The sequence below is a fragment of the Oncorhynchus nerka genome, linkage group LG15, assembly GCF_034236695.1.
Source record: "Oncorhynchus nerka isolate Pitt River linkage group LG15, Oner_Uvic_2.0, whole genome shotgun sequence".
NCBI classification, from domain to species: Eukaryota; Metazoa; Chordata; class Actinopteri; order Salmoniformes; family Salmonidae; genus Oncorhynchus; species Oncorhynchus nerka.
In genome coordinates this window covers 69722985-69743128 of record NC_088410.1, presented here as the reverse complement: position 1 = coordinate 69743128, position 20144 = coordinate 69722985, and the positions used below count along the sequence as shown (strand labels likewise).

General features: G+C 43.0%; 1 protein-coding gene across 4 annotated transcripts in view; it reads left to right on the top strand.

Annotated features, from left to right (window-relative positions):
• The window catches only part of LOC115143240 (transcription factor SOX-13-like), a 47330-nt gene that overhangs the window by 6769 nt on the left and 20417 nt on the right, over positions 1 to 20144 (top strand). Inside the window, exon 1 of one of the 4 annotated variants that reach the window (XM_029683413.2) lies at positions 7330 to 7449. The exons of 1 other annotated variant lie outside the window; for it this stretch is intronic. Coding sequence is in view for 2 of the 3 variants with exons in the window: in XM_029683411.2 (XP_029539271.1) it covers positions 16915 to 16997 (83 nt within the window). In the remaining variant the exon portion in view is untranslated. Of the gene's footprint in view, positions 1 to 7329; positions 7450 to 16816; positions 16998 to 20144 lie in introns of those variants that run through there. 2 more of the 4 variants (XM_029683411.2, XM_029683410.2) reach the window with 2 other exon arrangements.

The window sequence follows — 20144 nt, the reverse complement described above, 5'->3', positions numbered from 1 at the left end:
GGACTGTGTTTAGGTGTGTGTGTGATGGGACTGTGTTTAGGTGTGTGTGTGTGTGTGTGTGTGTGTGATGGGACTGTGTTTAGGTGTGTGTGTGTGTGTGTGTGTGATGGGACTGTGTTTAGGTGTGTGTGTGTGATGGGACTGTGTTTAGGTGTGTGTGTGTGTGTGTGATGGGACTGTGTTTAGGTGTGTGTGTGTGTGATGGGACTGTGTTTAGGTGTGTGTGTGTGTGTGTGGGACTGTGTTTAGGTGTGTGTGTGTGTGTGTGATGGGACTGTGTTTAGGTGTGTGTGTGTGATGGGACTGTGTTTAGGTGTGTGTGTGTGTGTGATGGGACTGTGTTTAGGTGTGTGTGTGATGGGACTGTGTTTAGCCTGTGTGTGTGTGTGATGGGACCGTGTTTAGGTCTATGTGTTTGTGATGGGACCGTGTTTAGGTCTATGTGTGTGTGTGATGGGACCGTGTTTAGGTCTATGTGTGTGTGTGTGATGAGACTGTGTTTAGGTCTATGTGTGTATGTGTGATGGGACTGTGTTTAGGTCTGTGTGTGTGTGTGTGTGTGATGGGACTGTGTTTGGTGTGCATGATGGGACTGTGTTTAGGTGTGGGTGTGTGTCCCTGTGTTGTGTCCATATGTATTCCTGGGACTGTGTTTTGTCTTATGGGACTGTGTTTAGGTTGTGTGTGATGGGACTGTGTTTTGTCTGTGTGATTCTGTGTTTAGTGTGTGTGTATGATGGGACTGTGTTTAGGTGTGTGTGATGTGATGGGACTGTGTTTAGGTCTCTGTGATGGGACTGTGTTTAGGTGTCTGTGTGTGATGACTGTGTTTAGGTGTGTGTGATGGGACTGTGTTTAGGTGTGTGTTTTGTCTGTGTTTATTCTGTCTGTGTGATGTGACTGTTTTAGGTGTGTGTTTTGTCTGGGACATTCTTGTGTGTGTGATGACTGTGTTTAGGTGTGTGTGATGATGGGACTGTTTTAGGTGTGTGTTTTGTCTCATTCTGTGTGTGTGATGGACTGTTTATGGTCTCTGTTTTGTCTGTTCTCTCTGTGTGATGGGACTGTGTTTAGGTGTGTGTGATGGGACTGTTTTAGGTGTGTGTTTTGTGGGACTGTGTTTATTCTCTGTGTGTGATGGGACTGTGTTTAGGTCTGTGTGTGTGACTGTTTTAGGTCTGTTTTGATGGGACTCTGTTTAGGTCTGTGTGATGTGACTGTTTAGGTCTGTGTTTTGTCTGTGTTTATTCTGTGTGTGTGTGTGATGGGACTGTGTTTAGGTGTGTGTGTGTGATGGGACTGTGTTTAGGTGTGTGTGTGTGATGGGACTTTGTTTAGGTGTGTGTGTGTGATGGGACTGTGTTTAGGTGTGTGTGATGTGATGGGACTGTGTTTAGGTGTATGTGTTGTGATGGGACTGTGTTTATTCTGTGTGTGTGTGTGGGACTGTGTTTAGGTGTGTGTGTGTGTGTGTGTTAGGTCTGTGTTTAGGTGTGTGTGTGTGTGTGTGTGTGTGATGGGACTGTGTTTAGGTGTGTGTGTGTGATGGGACTGTTTTTAGGTGTGTGTTTAGGTGTGTGTGTGTGTCTGTGTGTGATGTGATGGGACTGTGTTTAGGTGTGTGTGTGTGTGTGATGGGACTGTGTTTAGGTGTGTGTGTGTGTGTGTGATGGGACTGTGTTTAGGTGTGTGTGTGTGTGTGTGATGGGACTGTGTTGAGGTGTGTGTGTGATGGGACTGTGAAGCCTGAAGTTACATAATTTAAGATGATTTAAGGCTTTAATTTCCAGCCTATGGCCTCCGTGTGTATCTGAGAGAGCCATGTGTGTGTGTGTGTGTGTGTGTGTGTGTGTGTGTGTGTTCGCCTTTACAGTGACTGGCTGCACACAAAACTGTCCGTCAGTGGGGAGTCCCTGACCTTTCTGTCCATATCTATTCCTCACTCGCTTTTCTTATTCTCTTTTCTTTGCCGTCCTCATTCCCACTCTGTTTTCTCTCATTCTCTCTGTGTGATGTGACTGTTTAGGTCTCTGTTTTGTCTCATTCTCTCTGTGTGTGTGACTGTGTTTAGGTGTGTGTGTGTGACTGTGTTTAGGTCTCTGTTTTGTCTCATTCTCTCTGTGTGATGTGACTGTTTAGGTCTCTGTTTTGTCTCATTCTCTCTGTGTGTGTGACTGTGTTTAGGTGTGTGTGTGTGACTGTGTTTAGGTCTCTGTTTTGTCTCATTCTCTCTGTGTGATGTGACTGTTTAGGTCTCTGTTTTGTCTCATTCTCTCTGTGTGTGTGACTGTGTTTAGGTGTGTGTGTGTGACTGTGTTTAGGTCTCTGTTTTGTCTCATTCTCTCTGTGTGATGTGACTGTGTTTAGGTGTGTGTGATGTGACTGTTTAGGTCTCTGTTTTGTCTCATTCTCTCTGTGTGATGTGACTGTGTTTAGGTGTGTGTGATGTGACTGTTTAGGTCTCTGTTTTGTCTCATTCTCTCTGTGTGTGTGACTGTGTTTAGGTGTGTGTGTGACTGTGTTTAGGTGTGTGTGATGTGACTGTTTAGGTCTCTGTTTTGTCTCATTCTCTGTGTTTAGTGTGTGTGATGTGACTGTGTTTAGGTGTGTGTGATGTGACTGTTTAGGTCTCTGTTTTGTCTCATTCTCTCTGTGTGTGTGACTGTGTTTAGGTGTGTGTGATGTGACTGTGTTTAGGTGTGTGTGATGTGACTGTTTAGGTCTCTGTTTTGTCTCATTCTCTCTGTGTGTGTGACTGTGTTTAGGTCTCTGTTTTGTCTCATTCTCTCTGTGTGTGTGACTGTGTTTAGGTGTGTGTGATGTGACTGTTTAGGTCTCTGTTTTGTCTCATTCTCTCTGTGTGATGTGACTGTTTAGGTCTCTGTTTTGTCTCATTCTCTCTGTGTGATGTGACTGTGTTTAGGTGTGTGTGATGTGACTGTTTAGGTCTCTGTTTTGTCTCATTCTCTCTGTGTGTGTGACTGTGTTTAGGTGTGTGTGATGTGACTGTTTAGGTCTCTGTTTTGTCTCATTCTCTCTGTGTGTGTGACTGTGTTTAGGTCTCTGTTTTGTCTCATTCTCTCTGTGTGATGTGACTGTTTAGGTGTGTGTGATGTGACTGTTTAGGTCTCTGTTTTGTCTCATTCTCTCTGTGTGTGTGACTGTGTTTAGGTCTCTGTTTTGTCTCATTCTCTCTGTGTGATGTGACTGTGTTTAGGTGTGTGTGATGTGACTGTTTAGGTCTCTGTTTTGTCTCATTCTCTCTGTGTGATGTGACTGTTTAGGTGTGTGTGATGTGACTGTTTAGGTCTCTGTTTTGTCTCATTCTCTCTGTGTGTGTGACTGTGTTTAGGTGTGTGTGATGTGACTGTTTAGGTCTCTGTTTTGTCTCATTCTCTCTGTGTGATGTGACTGTTTAGGTGTGTGTGATGTGACTGTTTAGGTCTCTGTTTTGTCTCATTCTCTCTGTTTTGTGACTGTGTTTTCCTGTGTGACATGTGACTGTTTAGGTCTCTGTTTTGTCTCATTCTCTCTGTGTGTGTGACTGTGTTTAGGTCTCTGTTTTGTCTCATTCTCTCTGTGTGTGTGACTGTGTTTAGGTGTGTGTGATGTGACTGTTTATGTCTCTGTTTTGTCTCATTCTCTCTGTGTGATGTGACTGTTTAGGTCTCTGTTTTGTCTCATTCTCTCTGTGTGATGTGACTGTTTATGTCTCTGTTTTGTCTCATTCTCTCTGTGTGATGTGACTGTTTAGGTCTCTGTTTTGTCTCATTCTCTCTGTGTGATGTGACTGTTTATGTCTCTGTTTTGTCTCATTCTCTCTGTGTGATGTGACTGTTTATGTCTCTGTTTTGTCTCATTCTCTCTGTGTGATGTGACTGTTTAGGTCTCTGTTTTGTCTCATTCTCTCTGTGTGTGTGACTGTGTTTAGGTGTGTGTGTGACTGTGTTTAGGTGTGTGTGATGTGACTGTTTAGGTCTCTGTTTTGTCTCATTCTCTTCCTCTCTGACACGCACAGGGAGAGAGAGACACACTCTTGCCCAATGGTTGTGTTGAGTTCCAGTTGTCTTTAGCCTACAGAGCAGAGAGGGTCTGTGTTAAAGAAGGCAGAGAAGGGAAAAGGGACTGACAGTCTGTCAGCAGCAGAGAGCTGACTCCATGTTCACGCTGTACTGTCTCAGCTGTCACTGTCTCCACTGTCAAACATTTCAGCGGGCGCACCTACCTCTGTAGAACCACACACACACAGTTCCACCTACCTCTGTAGAATCACACACACACACAGTTTCACCTACCTCTGTAGAATCACACACACACACAGTTCCACCTACCTCTGTAGAATCACACACACAGTTCCACCTACCTCTGTAGAATCACACACACACACAGTTCCACCTACCTCTGTAGAATCACACACACACACAGTTCCACCTACCTCTGTAGAATCACACACACACACAGTTCCACCTACCTCTGTAGAATCACACACACACAGTTCCACCTACCCCTGTAGAATCACACACACACAGTTCCACCTACCTCTGTAGAATCACACACACACAGTTCCACCTACCTCTGTAGAATCACACACACACAGTTCCACCTACCTCTGTAGAATCACACACACACACAGTTCCACATACCTCTGTAGAATCACACACACACAGTTCCACCTACCTCTGTAGAATCACACACACACAGTTCCACCTACCTCTGTAGAATCACACACACACAGTTCCACCTACCTCTGTAGAATCACACACACACACAGTTCCACCTACCTCTGTAGAATCACACACACACAGTTCCAACTACCTCTGTAGAATCACACACACACAGTTCCACCTACCTCTGTAGAATCACACACACACACAGTTCCACCTACCTCTGTAGAATCACACACACACAGTTCCACCTACCTCTGTAGAATCACACACACACAGTTCCACCTACCTCTGTAGAATCACACACACACAGTTCCACCTACCTCTGTAGAATCACACACACACAGTTCCACCTACCTCTGTAGAATCACACACACACAGTTCCACCTACCTCTGTAGAATCACACACACACAGTTCCACCTACCTCTGTAGAATCACATACACAGACAGTTCCACCTACCTCTGTAGAATCACACACACAGTTCCACCTACCTCTGTAGAATCACACACACAGTTCCACCTACCTCTGTAGAATCACACACACACACAGTTCCACCTACCTCTGTAGAATCACACACACACAGTTCCACCTACCTCTGTAGAATCACACACACACAGTTCCACCTACCTCTGTAGAATCACACACACACACACACACAGTTCCACCTACCTCTGTAGAATCACACACACACACACAGTTCCACCTACCTCTGTAGAATCACACACACACACACAGTTCCACCTACCTCTGTAGAATCACACACACACACACAGTTCCACCTACCTCTGTAGAAACACACACACACACAGTTCCACCTACCTCTGTAGAAACACACACACACACAGTTCCACCTACCTCTGTAGAAACACACACACACAGTTCCACCTACCTCTGTAGAAACACACACACACAGTTCCACCTACCTCTGTAGAAACACACACACACACAGTTCCGGTGTGGAAGTGAACCAGTAACTGACGGGCTGTGTGCTGCTCTAACAAGGAGAGGGTTGACCTCTAGCATCCCCCCTTCTCTCTCTGAGGATGCGCTTCCAGGTGAAAGGGTTCACACAGGATGAGAGGTGACCTGGATGCACTTTCTCTCTCCATGTCCGTCTTCGAGTCACCTATCCAGTTTGACCTATCGGTCCAGTTCTATTGGAAGAGTCTTTACACCTTCTTGCTAAATAAATCATTGTCAATGATTACCTGCCGAATAGAGACATGATGAATGACCTATTGTTGAAATGTATCCAGCTGCTCTATAGGCTGTCTCGCTAGCTCTCTGAGTGTTGGTCTGTCTCGCTAGCTCTCTGAGTGTTGGTCTGTCTCGCTAGCTCTCTGAGTGTTGGTCTGTCTCGCTAGCTCTCTGAGTGTTGGTCTGTTGAGTGACACGTGGATATATGTTTCTGCTCCACTTCATTTCTATTGGCAAAGTTCAAGAACTCAGGGCAGTGTTTTTCTGTGTGTGTGTGTGTGTGTGTGTGTGTGTGTGTGTGGCCCATCTCCTCTACACCAAGCAGGTCCATAAGGGCAGCAGAGCAGACAAAGATTGTCCTCTTTCTTCTCCTGTGGCAGTCTGCATTGTTCTCCCTGTCCTATTGAACCAGGGGTCCACAGAGACACACCACTGTGGAGACAGAAGTGTGTGTGCTCCCCCTGTGTGTTGTGTTGTGTGTTCAGATCAAATAAAAAGTCACAGATTGGTTGCTGTGATCCATAGAATGTATTATGCAAATGTCCTTGGATCATCAAGTCATTAAACAGTACGATGAATTTGTCATTAAAAACTGAATGCACATGGAACACACACTTATTCAGTCCTTGACAAGTTAAGTGGATGTTTTAAATCACCTCTGATACCTTTTTTTTGTTGTTGTTGACATTTGTGTGTCAGTGATGTTGTGGGAAGGGTGTCACAGGGCAGAGTGATAAGGCCTGCTTGTGTCTATAATGAGGGGAGTGAAAGGCCTGTGGTGAAATGGAAGTGCATGTTGTCTCCTGTTGGATCTGAGACTCAAACCCCATGATTAATGAGCCAGGCAGATTTCTGTATGTGTGAGAGAGGACGAGAATGATAGAATATTGACAAAGAGGGCAGTAATCATTGACTACATTTTACTAAGTGTGTTCGTTCAGTGCAAACTAGGTTCAAGAGGCATTGCAATGGAAGAAAATGGTTTTACACACCATTGCTCTGTGTGTGTGTGTGTGTGTGTGTGTGTGTGTGTGTGTGTGAGAGAGTTCACATGGTTTTGGGCTATCTCCTTCTTGAGGCATGATATGATTTAGAGAGATCTTGAGGTAATATTTTATAATATGCTTTGATTTCATTAGCTACCTGATCTTTGTACCTAACTCTGAAATGCACCACTTCAGGGCTAGCTATCTTAACACAGTGGTTTGCTCGAGAAAAGGGTTGTGTCATGATGCTGGCTTTCAATGGCCTCATCACAGGAAACCCAGTTTAGTGTGGTGTTTCACTGATTGGTCGATGCAGACTTCATACTCTGGAGGAGAGTTAGAAGATCATTGACTTTTGATGAATCTCCGACCCCTCCCTCTAACACCTCATCTCATGCGTACACACAGTCTCCACCTGTTGTCTCGTGGTGAGTGGTACCTTATTGGGGAAAACAGATGAGGATGTCTCAGACTCGGCATTGCTTATAGAGCTCTCAGAGACAGTAAACTCGGTTAAAATAGCTCAGTCAGTAGAGTCCAACAATAGAGAACACATCTTACCTGCTGCCCTGCATATCAGCCTCTCTTAGACATTTTAAGGTAAGACTCCTTTCCACCAACTGGTTCCACTTCAGTCATTAATATACAGTATTATGAAGCAAAATGACTGAAAATAAGTTTAATCCATGAGTGTTTTCAACTTGATGTTCTAAAGTTCCAACTAAAACAGTAACATCTTGTTTGTGGCGCACTGAACTTTGTTTGTTTGTTGGGTTAAAGTTGCACTTTGCCTGTGACTGTATTTTTCTGTTTTCCAGTCATCTCATTTGCATGGTGTCTTTTCGTTAGATTTTTGTGCCAGTTATTAATACAGCATAATGTCACAACGGTCTGTAACAGGCATCGTCATCTAGATTCAGCCGCAGGCCAATTTCTTTCTTGAGGGGATGGTCAGGGGCCCGGAGCATAATAATAATTTGATGACTGCAAATTGACAGCAAGAAGCCCAAACAGACACTGTATAATATTTGACTACAACAATCATTTCAAACTGCGTTTACATTTGTATATGATCACATGTATCTTATGCGTGGGAATCACTTGGGAACAGATTCCCAACATTTTAAATCACTTTGAGCAAAAAATTGCTCAGAACTTGGCCTGCGGGTGAATACATTTTTTGTTAACCCCCACCCAAGTTTTGTCAGCAACTCTATATATTTTTCTTCTAAATGTTCCCCCAGATGGCGAACCCTTGTCTTTTAACATCATACAGTCTATGATGTCTTTTCTAAAGGTGTCTGAATGTGGTGTTGTTGAAGGATGCTTCATGGTAGACACATCTCTTCCTGTATCTCCTAACTCTGGTCATTTCTGGGAATGATGTCAACCACACCTGCTGTTGTATTGTGCATCTTTACCTTGGTGTGAACCGTGGGTGTAGATTCAGGGGTCTGTAGTGCTGTTAGAAGCTGGTGACGTGTTCTACTATAGGGAGATATTCACTAACGGTAATAAATCAGTCTGAACAAGAAAGAACGGAAGCTGCTGTGAAGGCTGCTTTGACTTTCTCATGCCACAGCTAAACCGCTTTTAATCCCTCTCAGAATACATACGTGTGTGTGTGTGTGTGTGTGTGTGTGTGTGTGTGTGTGTGGTGTGTGATCCTGTACCCGCTGTAGGTGTGTGTTAGTGCAGAGGGCACTAGGTGGGGCGCTGCTTCAGAAAGCAAGCTGCTACAGGACCAAGGCGTGTTTAGCCTTGCCTCTATCTAAATAGATTTCAGGAGGATCTTTTGTTGGTTAAAAGTTTTGTTTCGCCCATTTCATTGTTTGTGTAACGTGAGCGATGCAACATCAGACAGTGGAATTTGACTTAATTCATTCGGCAATGTGTGACTGACTCTTCTCTCACAAGTCTATAAGAAAAAAACAAACGATATGGAATTGCCAAACATACTATTTAAGTGTTGAATTGTTAATTTGTTTAGACAACCATAAGCAATATATTTTAGACAGTCTTCCTGTAAAATCCAACCACATAAAATAACATGTATTATTTTCCATCACCATAAGTTGTTAACGGTGCCTGGTGTGACTGTAGGTAACAATATTCGACTGCTCTCGCCAATGCATTTTCCAAGACACAGATGGGGAGAGGCAGTACATTTCACACAATACAAATCGTTCCATCTCTTTATGTTGTTCTGTGGTTAATGGAATGTCACTGTATAGTCCTTGTATGGATGATTGTGATGCTCCCTGTTCATAAGTAGCGCACCTCAACCATTCCTTGTCCTGGGACCCCCTCCCAGGCTAACTGGCGACCCCAGGGGCCACCATCATATGTCAGCAAAAATATATATTTTTCAGGTCTAGTCTTATCATCAGGTGAATGATCATGTCAAGGAGAAGTAATCAACATTTTTAAAATGACTAGATTTCGTAAATTAGTTTAAATTATTTTGACCTTCCCGGAAGAATAATTTTCAACTCTAATATATCTAATATTTCTAGCTAATTGATTAACTCAACACGGTTTGCTAACAGCAGCTGATTAATGGGCCATGTGTTGGCAAAAATGTATATCCAAGTCAAGAAAGCTTACCAGCAGCTAGCGGCACTTTCTGCACTGGTAGCCTGTTCTGCACTGGTAGCCTGTTCGCGGGTGCTGTTGCAAAGCCTATGTCAGATACTCCAGTGAGTGTAATTGGCTCCAATGAGTGTAATTTGATCAATATGAGGAGACGAGATATAAAGTTGACATCATTATGAAGAAATTCTGTTTTTATAGGAATAACATTCAAAATGTGTTTATTACCCCTGCTATCAGAGTGCGCTCTGGGCCTTCTTAGAAACTCTGAGCGTTCAGAGTGCACACTGGACGCTCTGGCTGAGGAGTAGGGTTGATCTGAGCGTTCAGAGTGCACACTGGACGCTCTGGCTGAGGAGTAGGGTTGATCTGAGCGTTCAGAGTGCACACTGGACGCTCTGGCTGAGGAGTAGGGTTGATCTGAGCGTTCAGAGTGCACACTGGACGCTCTGGCTGAGGAGTAGGGTTGATCTGAGCGTTCAGAGTGCACACTGGACGCTCTGGCTGAGGAGTAGAGTTGATCTGAGTGTTCAGAGTGCACACTGGACGCTCTGGCTGAGGAGTAGGGTTGATCTGAGTGTTCAGAGTGCACACTGGACACTCTGGCTGAGGAGTAGGGTTGATCTGAGCGTTCTGACCTCACAACTGCAGTCAAGCACCCAAGCTAACTGGCCGAAGTTGCTAGCTTGCTACTTCCAGACACAAATGTGAGAACACCTCACTAAACATTTTACTCTCCCTAGCAGACCTGGTTAGTGTTCACGTTATCAAGAGGGTTAGTGACTGAACTGTGTTACTGGCAACAATTTTAATTCTGTTTAAAAAAAGAAATTTTTGCAGATGTTTACTGTTCATCTTTTATAACAACAGAGTTTAGGGCTTCTGTTAATTGCTCAATTATTCTGCGCTCTGGTACTCTCAACCCAGAGTGCTCTGAAATCAGAGTAGATTGCCAGGGTGAATTTACAAATACACCTGATTTATCTCAATGGGACTGGCCTTGTTCAATGAAGTCTAAATATATACACAAATAAATATACATGAACTATTGACAGAATATGCAATATCTTAATATTTAGTAACTTTACAGTATTGTACTGTAGAAGTTCTTGGAGTAGTTATAGTTAAAAATGGCCTACTCCCAAAATATTCTGAATTTGCTTCTGATACACTTTTTTTGTTATTATTAACCATGAACATTTGCATAGTTGCCGTCCTGGTGTGGCCCCTCAGATACAAATATATGTGTGTTGTGGCTGTCAGGTGTGTGAGGGGGGTGAATATCACCTGTTGGTTGTCACAACCCAGTGTCCAGTGGATTTGTTTATCTCCCATCAGGAGAATTCACAAACACTCTATTGATCAGCAACCACCTAAACAGCACAGCATTCTAGCCCACTAGTTTCCTGCTCCATTTACATGTCTTTCCCCTGGGTGTTTGAACAACATACACAACAGATTGCTTGTACCGTTAAGTTGAATTCCTCGTCGCCGGACACACACCTCAGTGTGTGTGTGTGTGGCAATTTGCAAATGACCAGAGACAGTTTTATTTTTTTTTCCACAGCTGTCTGAAGAATGATTTGCATCTCTTTTGGAATCAGTGAAAACGAATAAAGAACTGTGTGTTTCTCTCTTTTTGTTATGCTTTTTGTTTGCCGGTGAATGACTACGTTAATAAACAATCTGAGACAGCACTAAATGTGAACGGAACAGTGCTTAAATAAAGAACCTTAACTGTGGAAAAATAACCATATTACAGTCAATTCAGTAGGATTCATTCTCTCAAATCCTCCATTTAATTATTCAATTAAAGTAAACACATTTTGGATTAAGTGCCATCATGTATTTTTTAATTTTATATTATGGTTGTTTTTTAAGATTTCCACATATTATATAGGTGTATTCCAGGGGCAGACTGGGACCACAAATCGTCCCTGGCATTTAACACACTGGACCAGTTTTTTTTCTTCTTTGAGGCCCCCACACCGGCCCAGCAGATAATGCACCGTATCAGATATTTATGTAGTTGGTGCTGTATATTTAAGCAATAAGGCATGAGAGGGTGTGATGTATATGGCCAATATTTCAGGGCTACGGGCTGTTCTTAGGCCCGACACAATGCCATGCTGGCCATATATCTAACCCCAGAGGAGCCTTAATGCTATTATAAACTGGTTACCAACGTAATTAGATTAGTAAAAATAAAATGTTGGTCATACCTGTGGCATATGGTCTGATACACCACGTTTTCATCCAATCAGCATTCAGGGCTCTAACCACCCGGTTTATAATAACTAACTTGACATTTTTTGTTTTCAATTGTACAAAAAGACTGCCAGAAAGCCAGATTGCAAGACCGTAATTTTGATGACTCATGGTTAGCCTACTGTACATGGTAAGCTAGTGCACAACAAGTTGTACGTTTTTAGTATGGAAAACATCTGAGGATTTTTATGCAATATTCAGAACATATTGACACAATTACATTTTTTATTGAATAATAATCTAATTTCCTCAATTACATGTGGAAAAACATATTTGAGTGAACAGTATCAAGCCAACAGCTTCTCCCTGGTTTTAGCTTGTGCTTATCACTGTCTAGCTGACTAGCTTTAGGATATTTTCTAGCCCATACCAGTGACAAACTTAGTTATGGTATCGATACGTCAGTACACAAACTAAATCTAGCTCATTTTATTTTGCCTGTTAGAAAGAAATAGCCACAAATTCATTCAGAAACGGAGGAAGATGATAGCTAGCTATAGCAAGCTAATGTTAGCCGATGCCTCTTCAACAAGAAGCAACTGTGACAACATTGATCCTAAGATGATTAAAAAAAAGAGAATTCCCACTGAACAAAATCCACAATCCATCCCTCCAAAGAAAGCATGTCTTCTCCAAAAGAAGCACCACAGACACCATCCAACGGGTCATCCACACACACACCGAGAGCCCAAGTGCAGACAGCCAAAAACACAACTCTTGCGGCAAGCTACAGAAATAAACTTTGAACAAAATCCACAATCCACTCTTTTAAAGAGAACCTAGCTCCTTTTCTCCGGAATGCCATCAGATCCATGATCGAAAACAAAGGCGACACGTTGCATTTCGTTTTAGCCCGCCATCCCCACACACAGACACGCATACAGGTTTGGCCCCAACCACAGGGCTCTATACAGAAACATTGACCTCCGTCTCAACCAAAACTACTCTTTCCCATAGTACAAGTCCATCTATAGTATGACAGCACCAGCAGTTAGATACTAACAGCTGGCAGACAAGATCATATGGTTACTTTAGCGTTATTTAGATGAGCTAAATGCCGTAGCTCTATAGCTAGCTAAAGTTAGCGTAGAGGGAGCTCTTTCACTTACCCGGTAAAGCCCTGATAATGCTCTCTCTTTTGGTGCTGCTGGCTGTTTGTGATACTTTATATGCCATGCTGTTGGTAATTATACCCAATTCGCCCAACTCATTCTCACAAATGTAACCCTGGTCCTGGAGTGCCGCTGGCACTTCTGTTTTTGATTCAACCAACCTAGAAGACCAGGTATGTTTTTAATTTTTGTTGTTGTCAATAACTGAACTGATAAATTAGCTCAGTTGGTCTGCTGTGGTGCCTAGTTGGAGAATGTTGCAGTACCTGGTACTCCAGGAACAGCATTGCCTAACCCTGTTCTACATTAACAGACAGAAAATGTCACACTGTAGAGTATTTCTTAGAGTGTAAATGTAGCTGGTAAGCTACAAGTGATTCATAGCCTATCTTTATCCATCATAGCTATCGCACCTCTATTTAAATATGGATTTGGACAGCATGTAAAATACCAGGAAACACATCTGAAAAATAATCATGTATTGTTACTGTAAATCTGTCCAAGACCATTTCACCAATTACAAAGTTTGTTCAACTGATAAGCAGTGCAAAAGAGTATATTATAAATCCAGAAAACAGGCTATTTTAGGCTATAGATTAGACTCTAAATAAAAACTTGATCAGAGCAGAACTTTAAAAAAAATAATCTTTATTTAACTAGGCAAGTCAGTTAAGAACAAATTCTTCTTTTCAGTGACGGCCTAGGGGCAGAACAACAGATTCGATCTTGCAACCGTTCGGTTACTAGTCCAACGCTCTAACCACTAGGTTACCTGCAGCACCCTTTATCAAAATGAATTACCCTTCATTCCATCTTGGACAAAGCAAAAAATAACACTTATCTCATCACGTGTTGAAAACAGACTTTTAGCCCTAAGTTTCCATAAAAGAGTGTTGATTCTTAAACCATCTTTATCTGTGCACACCCCTTTAAAGAATTGGATGATTGATTGGTTAATTGGGTTTCTTGTTGTCAATCCATAGCCTATGACCTTGTCTTGTTACTTAAGTTGCTCTCTGACTGCAGAGGCTTTGATGTTTGTTTAATGTAATTTATGTCGGTATCTTTCTGACATGTATGACAGTATATGCGTATGGCTGGCTTTGGCTCAGCCAAGTTTATCCAGTCCAAGGAGAAGAACCAGTTTTGTATCTCTCTCTCTCTCTCGCTCTTTCTCCCTTTTATAGTAGATTTCACAATACTAAATGTGATATGGGGGGTTTTACACTCTTGGAGTTGAAGATATGATAAACTCTGATGCGTGTGCACACACACTCTCTCTTTCGGTGAGGTTAGATACATGTGTGTAAAGCAGTGTGGCCCGGTAAGCCCAAGCGATTTTAGACATGATCTGTGTATAAAGGAGCTAGTTAAGAACTCTGGGCCAAGCTGGATCCTAAAACGGCTAACACCTCGTATAATCTCACTCACTCACTCACTCACTCACTAACTCACTCTCACCTCCCGCAGTTCTCAATACTGAGACCAGCTCAGCTAGCCTTCTTTAGAATCACCTGTTGTGCAACTTACTGCACAAAGACATCTCCATGGCAACGCCTTAGAGCCATGGCCTGTCAGTCTATAAGGCCCTCAGCAAACAGGGATCTATATGGACACACACACACACACACACACACACACATCCTCTCTCTCAGCCACATATGCTCTGTGCACACATGGGTGCCCTAAAGTAGTCGTCCTGAATGGGGCTAGGATATAAAGTGTGTCGGGGCTAAAGGAAACAGCACATTGTGTGTGCCTGCCCCTTTTGAGGGAGGAGGGGGCAAGGGGAGGCTTTCTGCGAAAGGGGCCCTTCATACACATCCTTTCTTCCCCTTCTCTTGTTCTTTCTCTTTATTGGGGAGTATGTTTTGTCCTCCTCCCCCCCTCCTCTCTTTTCTGATAAATACCACAGTACCCTTCCGCTATCCACCACAATACATTGCCTGTTCCTAAGTTGGAGAGAGATGACAGAGCGAGAGAGAGAGGGATGAGAGAGGGATGAGAGAGGGATGAAAAGGCTGCTTTTTAACCTGCGTTTCTGAAAAGCAGAAGAAAGGAGCCACTGCACCAGAGCAGAGTTCCTTTCTCTTCTCTTTTCTTTTCTCTCCTTTCTCTCTTTTTGTGAAAAGTGCAGTTGTGTCATCAGCCTATTTATATGTCTTATTTAGAAAGCCTCCTCAGAGAGAGAGAGAGAGAGGACACAGGGAACGCAGAGAGAGAGAGGACACAGGGAACGCAGAGAGAGAGAGGACACAGGGAGAAGGAGAGGACACAGAGCGAACAGAAGGAGAGTCGAGCCCTTAAACTATAGGTTTAGATAAATAACAAAGTGAACATGTGACAATGGTAACAGAATGTGTTTTAAGTTTTAGATGTTGAAAAGTCAAGGGTAATCTACTAAGTTATTTGAATTAGTCGTGTGTGTGGTAAGACAGAGGGGGAGTCCTTGGGGCTGTCCCTATGCTCCACACGGAAAAAGCTGAGGGAAAATAGTGTTTATTATCACTGTATCCTGGAGCTCTCAACGCTGGTCTTTGTGTGGTGAGATCTGGCTATCAACCACAGAGAAACACGAAACTGATTCAACCTCGACTACCTCTCCTCTGCCCTTATCATGCTTTTACAACTCTCATCGTGTGTGAGTGAAAGTGAATGAGTCTGTTGTGTGAGCGTATTCTGTGGCCAGAGTGGAGCCCCCTGGGATTGGCACTCTTGACATCAAAAGGCCAAAAGAACAGAAAAACAGAGAGGAAGAGGAGAGCGAGGGAAGGGAAGCTTTTGTGTGTGTGGCCCTGAGAGCTCAGTTCCTAATGAGACACAGTCAGCAACACAACACAATAAACCTGCTTCAGGCCCTACCCATTCAAAGAAGGAAAGCAAGAGTGTGCGTGTGTGTGTGAGAGAGAGAAACATTGTATGCCGGCATAACACTAAGAGAAACATCCATGACATCCACAACGCCTGTATCGCATTTAGTTTCTGTCGTCTTGCATCTAAAATCTCATGTCAAATATAGACACTCACACAGCAGCCGCTGTCAGACAAATGGATGTGTTGACGTTGTTCTCTCACTACAAGGCTTAGTATACTAAATATCTGACACATGGTCTGGGTGTGAGGCTGTCTATGATTCAGGGGAGACTGAGAGAGGGACATGGTCCTGGGAACCCACTGTGGATCCAGGTTTTCATCTCAACTCAGTTAATTAGCCCGCGTTAAACTATTATCAATATTATTGGTAAATATTCTTAGAGATGGCATTTGTCTGTGTGTATTTTGGGGAGAGAATCTCTAAAATGAGGGATTCAAAGTTAATTGGTGGCCTTTAAAACAAGGCAGATCCTAATTGCTGGCGGTCTTCAGTGAGATCCAGCATCCACAGTGGGCACCCAGGACCAGGGTTGAATCCATAGGTGCATTGTGTGGGCTGAAGAGAAGCAGAGGGAATATGTTGCTTCACCAATGAAAGGCAGGTGAATGTCTGTCCGCCTGCTCTTTGCTGCTGCCGAGCGTGATCTTCATATAACCATTAAACAGATCTTCTTCCTAAACTCTCTGACTCCACAGTCACATAATCACACACTGATCACCAGGTCAATTAAAATCATGCTTGGGAGCAGGAAGCACATATGCCTTTATTTTCCTTGACATGTTGTTTCTAGTCCAGCTCCTGTGCTATATTTGAATGTGTGATTTTCCTTCTTCTGTGGTGTCTCCGTTTCAGGCAGGTGGCCAGGAAACACACTTAGTGCATAAAGGTGACATTGTTAGGTGCTCCTGGACATCCCAGCGCGGTATCACACACCTGGATCACACCTGTGGGTCCAACTATTTGATTATCACATGTTAATGTTCTAGATAGGCTCACCGGTTGCAAAACATATTATGCAAATTAGTGGATTGTTTGGCTCAAAGATGCCAAAAAGAGGCTCTTTGTCACAATAACGGGAGGCGGGATAGAGGGAGATCGAGAGACTGGGAGGGCGCTCTGTCACAGAGTTGAGACTGCAGAGTGGCTTTGGGCTGTGCTGTCCTGAAAGAGGGAGAGGGAGTGTGTTAGACGGTTGTCCTGTGTGTGACTGAAGAGAACATGACGTGTTACAGCATCACCAGTGCTCTACTGTGGAGGGGTCCTCTGGGTCTGGGGACCTCCACACTCACCGCACCAAAGAGGTACCTCTCCCTTACTGTACCTTGCTCTCTGTTTCGCTCTCTGACGGGGTCCTGAATGAGGAGAGACGGAATGCTTCTTTTCCATAGTTGTCATTAACTCTGAAAGAGGGGAAGGGTAAGGGTTTGAAGTGTTTGTCCTATACCTAGGATATATTTATTTTATTTATTTATTTAATTGTACCTTTATTTAACCAGGCAAGTCAGTTAAGAACAAATTCTTATTTTCAATGATGCCTAGGAACAGTGGGTTAACTGCCTGTTCAGGGGCAGAACGACAGATTTGGACCTTGTCAGCTCTGGGTTTTGAACTTGCAACCTTCCGGTTAGTAGTACAACGCTCTAACCACTAGGCTACCCTGCTACCCTATAAGAAAGCTCAGGAAATATATATATATACAGTATATTTTCTTTACATATTTAACCCCATATTTTTTGGGGCACACAACTACCTCCATACTTCCATGTGTTTTGTACTGGTTACATTGAGGAGCTCCATGACCCTGGTGGGGGTCGTAGAGCAAAACAGAGAACACCATCGTGTTCGTGCGAGTCTCCGCCTTCTCAGAAAAACAGTTTGACCTACAAAATATTATGGGAAGACTGATTTTCGGGACGTCTCATGGTCTGACAAACACTGCTGTAGCTCGGACACCTTCCCACAGATGTGGAAGGCCGACATGGGCAGATTCAGTGGATTGAGACTCAGCCCACGCAAAACAACTGATATCTCTAGCTTGAACTGATGGATTTTGATGGGGTTGTCTATTGACACACGCAAGGGTGTGTCAATAGACTCTTAAGGATTAAAAACTTGCTTGCGATATCACAAGTTAATGATTTGTTGTACTGCATAATTTATCTGGTATAGAAATGTAGACATTTCATGGTAAATATTTTCAATTCAAGTAACAGTCCAGTGTTTTCAGATTTCTATGAAATATGACATATAATGAATTACAATATGAGTTAAATAGTTTTCCTTCCAAAAAATTGTAATTAAGTATGTTAAACAGCTTGTCTGTGTTGGAATGGTGTGGGTGTACCCCAACAACAGAATGGTGTGGGTGTACCCCAACAACAGAATGGTGTGGGTGTACCCCAACAACAGAATGGTGTGGGTGTACCCCAACAACAGAATGGTGTTGGTGTACTGTATACCGGTCATTCAAAATATTCATGCAAGTAGACGGCTGATTGGCCAGCTCATCATCCTCAGGAAATGGCAAGCATTTTTTTTAAACCTTGTGTTTGAGTTACAAGTTTGAGGTGGGGCTTTTCAAGTTTTTTTTCCCCAATTGTCGTTTTGGCCACTTACGAGTATAGGATTCAACTAAATAATTTGGGTATTTATTTAACCAGGCAAGTCAGTTAAGAACAAATTCTTATTTTCAATGACGGCCTAGGAACAGTGGGTTAACTGCCTGTTCAGGGGTAGAACGACAGATTTGTACCTTGTCAGCTCAGGGGTTTGAACTTGCAACCTTCCGGTTACTAGTCCAACGCTCTAATCACTAGGCTACCCTGCCGCCCCGTATGAGTATGGTATGAGTCAACAGACTACGAACTTTTAAAAGTGAGAATTTCACTGGACAGCTACTTAAACAATTACCTTCCTCTTTGGTTTTTGTTTGGGATTCAGTCAAACCACCACCACAACGTAGAATGTAGTTATTTCCATTTGTGTACTTATTACCATGTTAACAGTAATACCAGCTGAGATGGGACTGTTTAATAAAGTGTAATTAAACATTAGGCAGAGGGAATGGCTGCAGTGGGGTTCCACAGGGTATCTAACTTCATTCCCCCAGGGAGGACCATGGTACTACAGTCCCACTAAGCGTCTGAACCTGTACTATAGTGCACCTGCTACTTTACAAGGGTTCTGTCCCAGCCACCAATCAGGCTTTAATGTTGCCATCGCCAGCCTCACCTGCTACTATACCAGCCCTCAGGGTTTAAGGGAATCAACCAGTCTCGGCTGGCAAACAACTGCATGTCAACATGCTAACTTTGCCAGAGTATTGAAACATTTCTAAAGCAGGATTGATTGAATCCAGCCATAGGCTTATAATGGCTTGTGGCACCGTAACACAACATTAAACAAACTTTTTTTAAAGACTTGTCTGTTTGTCTCTCTCTCTCTCTGCCCCAAGGAGTCCATGCAGAGCTTCTGCCTTTACATTTGTCAGTCTCAGAGTTCAATGGCAGTTTTTTTATTTGTTTAATAAAATAATTCAGTCACTTGATCAGCCGCCGTGTGCAGGAATGGAACGGACTCCTTGCTCAACTCCGTCTCTGTCTCTCTCCCTCTACTAGTCCCCTTCAGGCCATGTTTGGAAAACAATATACAGTTTTCCCAGCACTAACTGCTCCTGTCAGGGAGGGAGGGATGTGTATTTATTTTCCCTTTTGTACTTTCACTATTTGCATCATTACAACACTGAATAAATAAATAAATATATATATATATATATATATATATATATATACACACACACACACATAATGACATTTGAAATGTCTTTATTCTTTTGAACTTCTGTGAGTGTAATGTTAATTTTTATTGTTCACTTTTGTTTATCTACTTAACTTGCTTTGGCAATGTTAATATGCTTCCCATGCCAATAAAGCCCTTCAATTGAATTGAGAGAGAGAGGGAGAACAACAGATAACAATTGCATTGCAGATGCCCCGGGGTGAGATGTTGGGTTTGCATGTTACAACATGTTGTGTAACTGAAGCTTTTGTCTGCTGTTTAGTGTGTCGTGGGAAGTGTATGATTTCAGAGGTGTCGGAGCTCAAGACTCAGTGCTAATGTTATCTCTGCTCTTATCCTGCCTCCCTCCTTTCTTAGATGTAATCACTGAACTTGACTGGATTGGTGAAGGCAAGGTATTGGAACTTGCTTTCACCTTTCTCCGAGTTTCCATTCCATTTGAACTGTCGATAAGTGCAAACTGTAAAATAAAATCGTTTTTAAATGCTCCTGATAAATGCATGGTGTCATGACAGTCCCAAGCAGCTATATTCACCAGGAGTCTTACATATAGGACTGTGGTGAGGCTCATAAATACGTGTCCCTTTTTCAGGACCCTGTCTTTCAAAGATAATCTGTAAAATCCAAATAACTTCACATATCTTCTTTGT